Genomic DNA, 12,885 nt, shown 5'->3' with positions numbered 1-12,885 from the left:
AAAAATAGGATGGCCAGTTTACAGTTTGCCAAGAAGTACTGTATTTCCCGGCAATGAAGACGCACATGCGTCGAAGAAGCACCCCCACTTTGAGTTGCTAACTTTTGAATAAAGGCTGGCGGGACAGGATCAAGGGCTTGATTTAGTCCAGGGGTTAGTAACCTTTTTAGCATAGGGGCCAGGACCCATGTATGTGAGCAGAAGGGGCTAGCTCCCAAAGCAAGCACTCCCAAAACACGCATAAGCTAAAGATGGCTGCAATACAGGCATGGCAATGCATCACCACAGAAGACAACCAGCAACTGATGGTGTCCATATGTTGCAGATTTCAAGCATGCATGCAAAAGATATGCAAAAAAAACTAAACATGACTACTTTCATTTACATGACATTGCTGTGTCCCAAACATTATGGTGCCCTGAAATGGGGAAACTATGCTGTAATTTCTACATGGTGAAACCAAAATGTATAAAAATGGCCTTGAATAAAATCTGACAATGTGCACGTTAATGACGTGATTTTTTTTTTAAAATATTACAAATCTGAAATTGTAGATTAGAGGCAATTTTGGAGGGTACTGTACATGACCCGCCTCCATGCTCCACAGGTCCCTCCAGCTAAGCCTTCACTTTTCTACACTTTCTCAGTTCATCCACTGTCCCTGCTTAACCTGAGTTCCTGCCCTTGTACATCTCACTGTTTTCTCCTGACGAAATACCTGCTCGACAACCAATTTCCTCCTCTCTGTTGGACCTACCTTACACCACACTGCTTTCCCTATGCTGAGCCCTAAGCTTTCTTTCCCTCGCTGCACCCTACCAACAATGTCCACCTCAGAGCTGCTTGTGCATCTACTGCCTGCTTTCAATTCCACTTCCTCCCTCTCGTTACACTTGGCACCAGATTACTAACAAAGGTATCCTTGCTCCCTGATAATTGCAACCTCACTTTAGCACATTTTAACTCCTCTGTTAGGCTAGACAATGGTAAATGGAGAATACCTTTCCCAATTAAAGCCACATTACTGAGTCACTGAGGAACTCCTAACCATTTCCAAATATATGAACTATCCAATCTCTCTAACTTTTTTCCACCTTAGAAACTGGCACCTAATATACTGTCAATGGACACATCAATCTAGGAAATAGCCCAAACTGTAAACACTACAACTTCAACTTAGCTAGAAGCCCTGACTTCTCTCTTTACTGAAAGGATAAAGTTACTGAACCTGTTCAGTGTCATCCAACTTCCTGTTACACCACCTCTCCAAACTTTTAACTGGTTTCTCCATTATAGACGAGATTTCTTCTTCATCTGCATAAAACATTTTCTCTACTGCCTTTCCTCTTGCCAAATGAATACTTTGTGATTTACTAGGTTTAATCTTCAATCAAGCCCATTTAAGATTATAATGTATCTTCTTTAATAACCTTCTTGTACAAGCTTATGGCCACCAAGGTCATATCATCCATATAGGCCCTGATTGGAGGGAGGTGCAGTCCGTCCTGCCGTCTCTCCCCACTGATAACCCACTTTGATGCTCGAATCACGAGCTCCATCACCATTGGAAAAGCTAACGGGGAAATAGTACACCCTGCTATCATGCCCATCTCTAGTCCCTGCCATGCTGTTGTAAAGTCTGCTGTATTAAAACATTCGGACATCTTGGAAATATGCTTTCACTAAATTTATTATTGATCCTGGAACTCTAAAGAAATCAAAAGCACTCCAAATAAGACTATGTGGCACAGATCCAAATGAATTTTGAGGCGGAATGAGGCGGTGTGGAGAAAATAACCTGCTCCTCAACACCTTAAAAACCAAGGAGATAATAATAGACTTCAGGAAGAATAAAACGGACATGGCACCATTAATTATCAGAGGGGACTGTGTGGAGAGGGTGGCGGATTTCCGCTTCCTGGGAATCTATATTGAGGAGGACCTGACGTAGAGCGTGAACAACTCTGCGCTGCTGAAAAAGGTCCAGCAGAGACTGCACTTCCTGAGGGTGCTCAGGAAGAATAACATCACTCGGAGACTGCTGCTGTCCTTTTATCGGTGCTCCATTGAGAGCATCCTAACATACTGTGTATGCGTGTGGTACACCAGCTGCACAGCGGCTCAGAGGAAAGCTCTCCAGAGGGCCATTGACAACGCCCAGAGGATTGTCGGCTGCCCTCTCCTTACCTTGGAGGACTTACACAGTTCCCGCTGCATCAAAAAATCCCAGAGTATTATAAAGGACATTTCCCACCCCGGACACTCCCTGTTTGAACTGTTGCCGTCAGGCAGACGGTACAGATCTACAAGGACAAACAGACTTAAAAACAGTTTTTACCCCACTGCTATAAAGGCACTAAATGTAGCCGCCAAGGAACGTAGGGGCGATACATACTAAGGGACTGTGGTACACTGTGAAATCGACAGAAGGATGTAGGGTTGGGTGTTTATGCGTGCTATTTTCATGATATTTATTTTAGTTGATCTTTTTTTAAATATTTTACCTTGTATGTATCGTTAGCTTTTAGAAATGTTTGAATGGTGCACTGACTGGCTGACATTTTTAAATTTCGTTGTACATGGTTCATGTTACAATGACAATAAAGAAACTATTCTATTTGCCAGGTCCAAAAACAATACATGCAAATCTCTTCTCTCAAGCTTGGCTGTCTGAATCTGGTGTCATATTACACTAATATGTTCTAAGCAACCTGCGAAACCCGGGATTCCTGCTTTCTGCAGTGTGGTATCTATTAACCTGTTCCTTTCTAAATAACGAGCCAGCCTCTGTGCCAATATACTAAAGAAAATATTGCCTTCTATGTTTAGGAGACATATGGGCCTAAACTAACTTAACTGAAGACTCCCTGCTTCTCCCAAACTATTTGCAAGAGCCTCCACAAGAATCTAAGCACATCGGGTGCACTTTTATATAACCGGTAATGGACTCCATTCGGCAGTACTTCTATTGTGAGAGATAACAAACCATTTCTCTCCAATGAACTCAAACACTTTTTTGCCTGATTTGAATCCCTAGATAATTCTACCAAGTGCACCGACATCCTTAAATCTGTTATCCCTGCTGTCTCCGACAAAATTGTCATCACCGTTGAAGATGTCAGGAAAACATTTCAGCGTACAAATACAAGGAAAGCTGCTGGATTGAGCACTTTCCTCTTCAGGAACTTTGCAACACAGCTGTCTCCAGTGTGGCAACAAATCTTTCAGGCCTCTGTAGACACACACACTGTCCCTCTGTTATGGGAAACTTTGCATATAAAACCTTTGCCCAAGAATACATGTCCCAAAGAATATAAGGATTTCAGACCCATAGCCCTTACATCGGTGATTATGAAATCTCTCTAAATTTTGCTCCGACATTTCATCAGTACAACAAAAAAATAAACTCAACCCATATCAATTTGCCTATAAGCAGGGCTGTTGCACAGAAGATGCTGTTGCCTCCTTAGTTCATATTATCTCTAAACACTTAGACAAACCCAACACCTATGCAAAAGCCTTTTTACTAGATTTTTCGTCAGCTTTCAACACAATACAAGCAGACATTTTGGTGTCAAAAATGGTTCAGCAAGAACTAAATCCCTATCTGATTCACCTTTTATACTGATTTTCGTACAGATACACCGAATCAATATATTCTAAAGTACTCAGATGATAGTTCTATTATCTCTGTTAAGTAATTTAGACAACCCTGGGCTGCACCAACTCGGCGTGAACAAATTGGTCAAGAGGACTGAAAATATTGCCCTTGAGATTAACACAAAGAAAACAGAGGAGATTGTATTTGGCTCACCATCTGACTCTCATAAAGTTTCAATTGTTACCAATAATGAAAAAAATCAAGCAGGTGCCTTCATTTAAATACTTGGGGGTAACGATTAGACTATCAGTTATCATGGAATAACCACATTGATAAGATTTGCAATAAGACAAAACAAAGAATCTTGTTTCTCCGCCGACTAAGATCATCGGAGCAAGTAAACAAATCCTTTTATTATTTTTTACTGCCCTGATAATTAGTGTTTTGCAGTATTGTAACACTCCATGGTACAAGAGTCTGTCTACTTATAAATCAAAACTGCTCCAACAAATAAAAAATGCTCAAAGATTGTAGGTCAACCACTACAAAAATTGTATGTCATCCTACCTTAAAAACATACTAAGGATGGCCATTAACATTTCCTCTGACACCAACCATTTTCTGAATAGTTAGTACAATTAGTTACCATCAAACCGGAGATGTAGGGTTCCAAAATGTAATAAGGTTAGAATGAGGGGCTCGTTTATGCACCAGTCAATCCTTGAACTAAACACGGCGCTTAATCCCAGATCAAACGTACGCTAACGGGCCATAAATGTGGTCTTCTGTTATTGTAATGACTTGTCGAATGTGAGTATTTTAGGATCCTGTCTTGATATCTTGATGCGTGTCTTCTCTCACCCCTCTTGTCTTTTTTGTGATGCTGTAAATGGAGCTTCTGTGATGCAAAACACATTTCCCCCATTTCTTCCCCTAGTGGATTTTAACAAAAAGGTTTTTGCTACAAGTTTGTTGTTACTGCGAGCTAAATATACTGAAAGCTGTATAATTATATAATTATAGTCACATTCTAATTTGCATTATAGCAGAACTACCTTTCAATCTCACTCGCTATTGTTAAATTGTAATTTTGCTCTGTGGTATAATAGTGACACTTTTTCAATATTAAGTATGTGTTTCTGATGTTTATTGATGTTTGATTTTATTTGACTTAGATCAAGTCCAAAGAGCCGTCCTCCTTCTCCCAGCACGTTTAGGCAGCACCCTCCGTCCCCGACATCTGTCCGTAAGCCTCTGCAGCGACTCCCTACTGCTAACCGACTCCCTACTGCTGCCACTGGAGCAACTTTAACCAAAAAGAAAACGGAGAAAGAGGAAAAACCAAAGCAGAAATCAGAAGTTACCGGTGCAGAGAAAGATTCCTCCGTAACATCCAGCAAATCCAAAGATTCTGAGCAGAAACCAGGTACTGTCTTCTCAGAGGAGATGCAACAGAAGGAGCCTCGGAGAACAATCAGGCAATGCCTTGTCCACTCCTGAGTCTGACCTTGAGAACCGCAGCGCTCCCCTTGGGAATGCCCAAAGTGCTTGTGTACCTCAACAGGTCAGGGGGAGTCGGAGTATGGAGGGTTAGGAGATGAGCAGAGGGGTGGAGTGAAACAGTGTGGCAGGGAGAGTTGGGAGAAGGGTCTTTGCACGGGGGTGCGAGAAGACCTAATAGGGAGGGGAGGGTCAGAGGAGGTTTCGCTGGTTGAGGATTTAATGTTTATAGAAGGCTATGGAAGCCAAGTCAGTGAATATTTTTACGGCAGAGATAGATAATTGATTAGTACAGGTGTCGGAGATTATGGGGAGATGGCAGAATGGGGTGAAGAGGAAGATAGATCAGCCATGATTAAATGGTGGAATAGACTTGATGGGCCGGATGGTTTAATTTTCCTTATATTCCTTATGACCATTGGTTTGTAAGCTACCCAAGCGGAATAAAAGATGCCGTTCCTCCTGTTTGTGTGTGGCCATACTCTGGCAATAGAGAAGGCCAAGGACAAAAGAGCTCCTGTGGATTTGGAAGCAACAGCAACAAAGAGCAGCAGGAGAAAACACTGATTGGCTCTAGCCCAAGTGGGAGGAGAGTTAGAAGTGAGTTAGAGGTGCAGCAGGCAGTGAAGAAAGCGAATGGTATGTTAGCATTCATAGCAAGAGGGTTTGAGTATAGGAGCAGGGACGTTCTACTGCAGTTGTACAGGATCTTGGTGAGACCACACCTGGAGTATTGCGTACCGTTTTGGTCTCCTAATCTGAGAAAAGACATTCTTGCCATAGAGGGAGTACAGAGAAGGTTCACCAGACTGATTCCTGGGATGTCAGGACTTTCATACGAAGAAAGACTGGATAGACTTGGCTTGTACTCGCTAGAATTTAGAAGATTGAGTGGGGATCTTATAGAAACTTATAATCTGTCTCTTGTGATGGAGACACAACAAGAAAGGGGAGAGAGGTGTCTGAGATAGTCCAGGTGGTAAAGTTGATGAAATCAGCAAGGTGTGCGTTGACGACCGTTCGCGACGACTCAGCCTGCTCGTCCTTTCCTGTAAAATAATTATTGTAATTCATTGGGGTCCCCACTTTTCTAAAGTCTGGAGAATACAGGTCCATTTGACTTAATCTTCAGTATGGAAATCTCTCAGAAATCGATCTGAACCTTTCTCGAGTATATTCCTCCTTTGGAAAGGAGGCCAAACCTGTACATAACATTCCAGCTATTAACTCACAAGCATCTTGTGTAATTTCTGCATATGCTTTGTAATTATGCATTTTTGCACAGACCTTTTCACTATCTTATATTTGTATATAATTAAACTGTAGCCACAGTGGTGGAGGGAATGAATGCTCAGTGTGAGGGACGGGTGTTGATCGAACATGCTGCTGTGTCCTGGGTGGCATTAAGTTTCTTGAGAGCTGCTGGTCCTGCACTCTGACTAAATGGCAAAGCAGGGACATTCATTGTCTGCCACATAACAGTGAGTGTAGAAGTCCCGATGGATGCAATTAGGGATGATGTTCCTGTGGTCATGACCCGCGGTGAGTCTCAGAATGTTTGGCCAGATGATAAATAATCTGTTTAGAGATTGGGCAAAATGGTTCTAAAATTAAATTAATCTTCTGGGTGAGTCTATGTGCCAAATTCAGATTACAGAACTGTTGCATTGTTAAAGAGGGTGTAGAGATGGTTCATTAGGCTGTTACCAAGGCTGGAGAATTACAGTAATAGTGAGAGATTGATCAGGCTGGGGTTGTTTTTGGAAGTGAAGACTGATTTTCAATTTAACTGATGTGTAAGACCGGCCTGAATGAACAGGAAGGCCCAATTTCTTTGATCAAAGTTCAATAGCTGAGGTCTGTTGAGGAGCATGATAGATTATGCCTGGATTGGGGTCTGCAACATACTGTCAGAAAGGTTAATGTTCATCATATTTGAAAGGTACCTGGACAAATCATATCCTGCGAGACTCTGAGCAGGAAGTAGGATTAGCCTGAAATTTTCCTTTCATTGGCACAAACGCGATAGCACATGACTACTGCATCCTGTGCCATAAATATCTACGGTCTTATCAGCCCATTGCTTATTCGTGGTTTGTGTATTCTGTGTAACAATTATAAAGCTGGAAAATTTCCCAACACCACCAAGCAGTCAACTGAAATGTTAATAAAGCTATAGAAAGAACCTGTAGATCACTGGGGCAGTCCTTGGTTCCCAAGGAGTGGACAGGTGGCCTTCCTGTAACTTGAGTTGCCCAGGCTGAAGGCAAACTTGGGCCATGATTCGTTTGCCGGCTTCCACCTGGCAAGCTGTGAGCTGGAGCAGTGAGGTTTGCAGATGCTAATGTGTCTATGATCAAAGAACGCCTCTCCCCGGGCTTTCCTTATTGTACAAGCTGCAGAGAAAGGAATTGAAAACCGTCACTCGTCGGGGCCTTCTTCTCTTCAGTTTGCCACTTAAGTAGCCTGCCATGTCTGGCTCTATTTGGAGCACCTTTCAGTCAAAATATTGTGGATTTGAGGATGGCATTATCGATCCAGATGTTGCCATTTGTTTGATGCAGTTTTGAATAAAGGATCCGATTATTCAAAGTAGAGTTTCTTATTATATCAGAATCCTACTTGTTGCAAAATAGCCCTTCTCCACCTAAGTGTTGGAAATTTTTAATCAAGAGGTAACACAACAAAAGGGCTTGTGCAGAAAAGTACACCTGCTATTGTACTGATTATTGAGTGGTGTATATTCATAAATCTAGCATAAGACCTATGTTAACGGTATTTGTCATGCCGTAGGTATTCTGAATACGTTTACTAGGGGTTATTCTATGGAGCTGGGAATATTGCAAAACAGCAGCCGGCATCAATCTACCAGCTCTTGGGCTCAAATGGAAATTTCTCTTCCCAAGACATTTGGACAGGTACATGGATAGGAAAGGTTTGGAGGAATATGGACTAAATGAGGGCAGGTGGGACTGGCATAGATCAGGCAACTTGGTTGGCATGGGCAAGTTGGGCCAAAGGGCCTGTTTCTGTGCTAATTATGATTCTGTTAATGTAAATAAAAATTGGGAAGTAGGCAAAAGAGGTTAGTATAAAGTCATGCAGAACAGAAGAGCCATTCAGCTCCTTCCGCCTCGGGTAGTAAGGTACACATCGCTTATCCAGTTGGTCTTGCTCACCACCCGGTTCCCAGTGCTATTCATTTTTCTGTTCTAGTATTTATCCAAATTCCTTTGGAAAGTTCCCATTGAATCTGCCTCCACTGCCTTTGCAGGTAATGCACTGCCAGTCACACACAGCTTGCTATGGTGAAATAAAACTAGGGTGATTCTCTCTTCCCCAGCCTGCTCAGCTTTCAGTGCGGCGAATCAGTGAAACACATTTAAAATACTAGGCTTGTATTCACTAGAGTTTAGGATGGGAGGGGGGGGATTTATAGTAACATATCAAATTATAAAAGGACTGGAGAAGCTAGATGCAGGAAAAATGTTCCCAATGGTGGGCAAGTCTAGAATCAGGGGCCACAGTCTTAGAATAAAGGGGCGGTCATTTAAGATTGAGGTGAGAAAAAACTTTTTCACCCAGAGAGTTGTGAATTTATGGAATTCCTTGCCACAGAGGGCAGTGGAGGCCAAGTCACTGGATGGATTTAAGAGAGAGTTAGATAGAGCTCTAGGGGCTAGTGGAATCAAGGGATATGGGGAGAAGGCAGGCACGGGTTATTGATAGGGGACGATCAGCCATGATCACAATGAATGGCAGTGCTGGCTCGAAGGGCCAAATGGCCTCATCCTGCATCAATTGTCTATGCTTCTATGTAACCCCCTATACTGGCATCTCTAATTAACACTCATTTTTGTTTCCTGTTCCTCCCCACAACCCAGTAATGCCTGCTGTGTGCAACCAGCAGGGGCCTAGTTGTTAATGTGGGGGATCATTGCAAGGAAAGCAAACGCCATGCACATTGGCTCAACATTAGTCAATCTGCTCAAAGCATAGTCTTTCCCAGCTCCACATACAGCTCCAAACCTAAACCCTGTTGTTCCATTTGCCAGACCAACCATCTTTGCTTGGTTAACAACCACATAGTAAATTTGCTCATATCCAGAAGAAGCAAATCTCCCTTCCAGGATATTGGTTCCCTCTCCAGATTGGTTGCAGCCTGTCACGGTTGTGCAGGTCACTCCTATCTGAATGATCCAACAATATGAATCCCTGCTCCCTGCACGTGCTCCATTGCCACTCATTCATCTGGCTAATCCTTCTATTTCAGTCTTCACAACCAAGGTTGAAGATTGTTCATCAGAAATGTGATTTAGCATGAAGTTTTTGTATTATTCATATGATTTTGGGGCCTACAAATATTTAATTTGTAACTGCTGTGTCCCCTATTATTCACCTTGCTTTGGTGATATTGCAGGGACCACATCTGCTGAAGAAGCTGCTAAAATCCTGGCTGAGAACAGGCGTTTAGCTCGTGAACAGAAGGAGCGTGAAGAGCTGGAGAAACTGCAGTTAGCGGAAGCTGAGAAGTAAGTGTACACAGACATGGCCTGAGGGTTATCACCATTTGTTTGTAAGTTCAGGCTTTCTTGCATTGGCAGATGTGTTTTGGATTCAAGTTCCAGAGTCTGACAATGAGAGCCATTTTGTTAGCCTCCATAGTTTTAGCTTTGCATACCTAAAATGATGACTGCAATTTCCACTGCAATACGTTACAGGAAACAGCTGGAAATGAAATTGCAGGGAACAGTTGGAAGCAAGCATTTCCTGGTTCTGCAGTGCTTTGCACTGAGTGGTGCTTAATCCCAAGAAAAGCTCTACAAAGGGCACTTTTGATATATTTAAGACCAGAAAGTGGATTGTGTCGTTCTGTTTGTTTATCAGTGCTGTGATCTAATTTGGATTTTAGCAAAAGTGCACCGTGTAAGTGATCAATTCCTGGCGAAACATAAAATCTGACTGAAAGCTCCCAGTTATCACTAAACGTCCGTGGTGTGGCATGGTGGTGCAGCGGGTGGAGTTGCTGCCTTACAGCGCCAGATTTGATCCTGACTATGGGTGCTGTCATACAGAGTTTATACGTTTTCCCCGTGACCATGTGGGGTTTTCTCCTGGGGATACCAATATCTGTGGAGCAGGAAACGCTTATTGTTCCAAGTCTGACTTTTCATCAGAAGCAGGAAAGGTTAGAAAATAGGCATTTTAAATTGTGGAGGGGAAGACCAAATGTTTGTGATGGGACAGAGATTAAGAGAAAAGACAAAGCAGGATAATGTGAGCTAAAGGGGTCTTGTCAAGCTGAAGTCTTGTAGCTGGCAGATTTTATTACAGGGTATGTTTATACATCTTGGTTTCACCATGTAGAAATTACAGCTGTGTTTATAAATAGCCCCCCATTTTAGGGCACCATAATGTTTGGGACACATGGCGTCTCATGCGTTTGTAATTGCTCAGGTGTGTTTAATTGCCTTAATGCAGGTATAAGAGAGCTCCCATCACCTGGTCTTTCCTCCAGTCTTTCCATCACCTTTGGAAACTTTTATTGCTGTTTATCAACATGAAGACCAAAGTTGTGCCAATGAAAGTCAAAGAAGCCATTATGAGACTGAGAAACAAGAATAAAACTGTTAGAGACATCAGCCAAACCTTAGGCTTACCAAAATCAACTGTTTGAAACATTATTAAGAAGAAAGAGAACACTTAGTAATCGCAAAGGGGCTGGCAAGCCAAGATGACCTCCACAGCTGATGACAGAAGAATTCTCTCTATAATAAAGAAAATCCCCCAAACACCCATCCGACATCAGAAACACTCTTCAGGAGTCAGGTGTGGATTTGTCAATGACCACTGTCCGCAGAAGACTTTATGAACAGAAATACAGAGGTTACACTGCAAGATGCAAACCACTGGTTAGCTGCAAAAATAGGATGGCCAGGTTACAGTTTGCCAAGAAGTACTTAAAAGAGCAACCACAGTTCTGGAAAAAAAGTGTTGTGGACAGATGAAATGAAGATTAACTTATATCACAGTGATGGCAAGAGCAAAGTATGGAGGCGAGAAGGAACTGCCCAAGATCCAAAGCGCACCAACTCATCTGTGAAACACAGTGGCGGGGTGTTATGGCCTGGGCATGTATGGCTGCTGAAGGTACTGGCTCACTTTTCTTCAATGATGATACAATTGCTGATGGTAGTAGCATAATGAATTCTGAAGTGTACAGACACATCCTATCTGCTCAAATTCAAACAAATGCCTCAAAACTCATTGGCCAGCGGTTCATTCTACAGCAAGACAAGGATCCCAAACATACTGTTAAAGCAACAAAGGAGTGTTTCAAAGCAAAAAAGGGTAAATTCTTGAGTGGCCAAGTCAATCACCTGATCTGAGCCTAATTAAGCATGCCTTTTGAAGGACGACAGATAGCACAATGGGCTAAGAGTTTGGCTGGCGACCGGAAGGTAGCCGGTTCAAATCCCGCTTGGAGTGCATACTGTCATTGTGTCCTTGGGCAAGACACTTCACCCACCTTTGCCTGTAATGGAATGTTACGGCGGCAGGCGCGGGCACACCGCGACGCCCTGTGTCTCCCTTTCAAGGGAGATGCTAAAAATGCATTTTGTTGTCTCTGTACTGTACACTGACAATGACAATAAATTGAATCATTTTTTCATTTCATTTCATTTCTTTAATATGCTGAAGAGAAAACTGAAGGGGACTAGCCCCAAAATAAGCATAAGCTAAAGATGGCTGCAATACAGACCTGGAAGAGCATCACCAGAGAAGAAACCCAGCAACTGGTGATGTCCATGTATCACAGACTTAAAGCAGTCATTGTATGCAAAGGATATGTAACAAAATACTAAACATGACTACTTTCATTTACATGACACTGCTGTGTCCCAAACATTATGGTGCCCTGAGATGGGTGTACTATGTATAAACGCTGCTGTAATTTCTACATGGTGAAACCAATGTATGAAAGTAGCCTTAATTCAAATTTGACAAGGTGCACTTTAACCATATGTGATTATTTTTCTATTACAAATCTCAAATTGTGGAGTACCGAGGGAAATAAATCAACGATGGCTCTTTGTACCAAACATTATGGAGGGCACTGTATGTGCTTGGTTTCTCGGTTCACTGTGTGGGCATTAAATTGAAGTGCTACCAAATCCCTCCTTTGCTGTGGATAGGAAGGGTTTAGAGTGATACGTCAAACGCAGGCAAATAGGATTAGCTTAGATGCGCATGTCAGTCAGCACGTGCGAGTTAGGCTGAAGGGTCACTATCCATGCTGTATGACACTGACCTGTTTGGTCCCTGGACGGAGGGAAGGGAAGAGTTAAAGTGGCAGTTATTGGTGAATTGTGCAGAAGGTTGGTGAAGTGCAGAAGTCAGAGTGGTTTGAGGGGCCAACATAAATTAGAATGTGTTAAATGACTATTTCATGTTTGGCGGAGACTCGATGGGCCAAACCTTGAGCTGTACCCCTCTAACTCATAACAGTGATGCAGGGAGTCAGGGAAGAAATAGCGCTTCTCCAGCCAGACTCTGCGAATGATTGCGCTGGCGAATAATCTTCCAGCTTGTCTCCCCGCTACATACTAGACCTCCTTCACACATGATATGTACATCGTGAGCAGGAACAATGTTCTGTTTTGGGAGTGTTGCTCTCTCCCTGCCCCATTTGTTGTTTCCACAGCACCCATGATTATTCAATACTCAGTCTGGCTGGTGTGGGGACTGTGTCTAGAAGCTGATGTTCTGCTGTTCTTGCTGTG

At 42.7% G+C, this 12,885-nt stretch overlaps 1 protein-coding gene across 7 annotated transcripts in view; it reads left to right on the top strand.

The window, feature by feature from the left end:
• map7d3 (MAP7 domain containing 3) overlaps positions 1-12,885 on the top strand; it is a 51,209-nt gene that overhangs the window by 23,377 nt on the left and 14,947 nt on the right. For all 7 annotated transcript variants that reach the window (XM_055643953.1, XM_055643951.1, XM_055643949.1 and 4 more), the window contains 2 exons: positions 4,777-5,027; positions 9,522-9,633. In XM_055643953.1, coding sequence (XP_055499928.1) covers positions 4,777-5,027; positions 9,522-9,633 — 363 coding nt within the window. The remainder of the gene's footprint in view (positions 1-4,776; positions 5,028-9,521; positions 9,634-12,885) is intronic.

The sequence above is a fragment of the Leucoraja erinacea genome, chromosome 12, assembly GCF_028641065.1.
Source record: "Leucoraja erinacea ecotype New England chromosome 12, Leri_hhj_1, whole genome shotgun sequence".
NCBI lineage: Eukaryota > Metazoa > Chordata > Chondrichthyes > Rajiformes > Rajidae > Leucoraja > Leucoraja erinaceus.
This window is presented reverse-complemented; position numbering and strand designations above follow the sequence as displayed.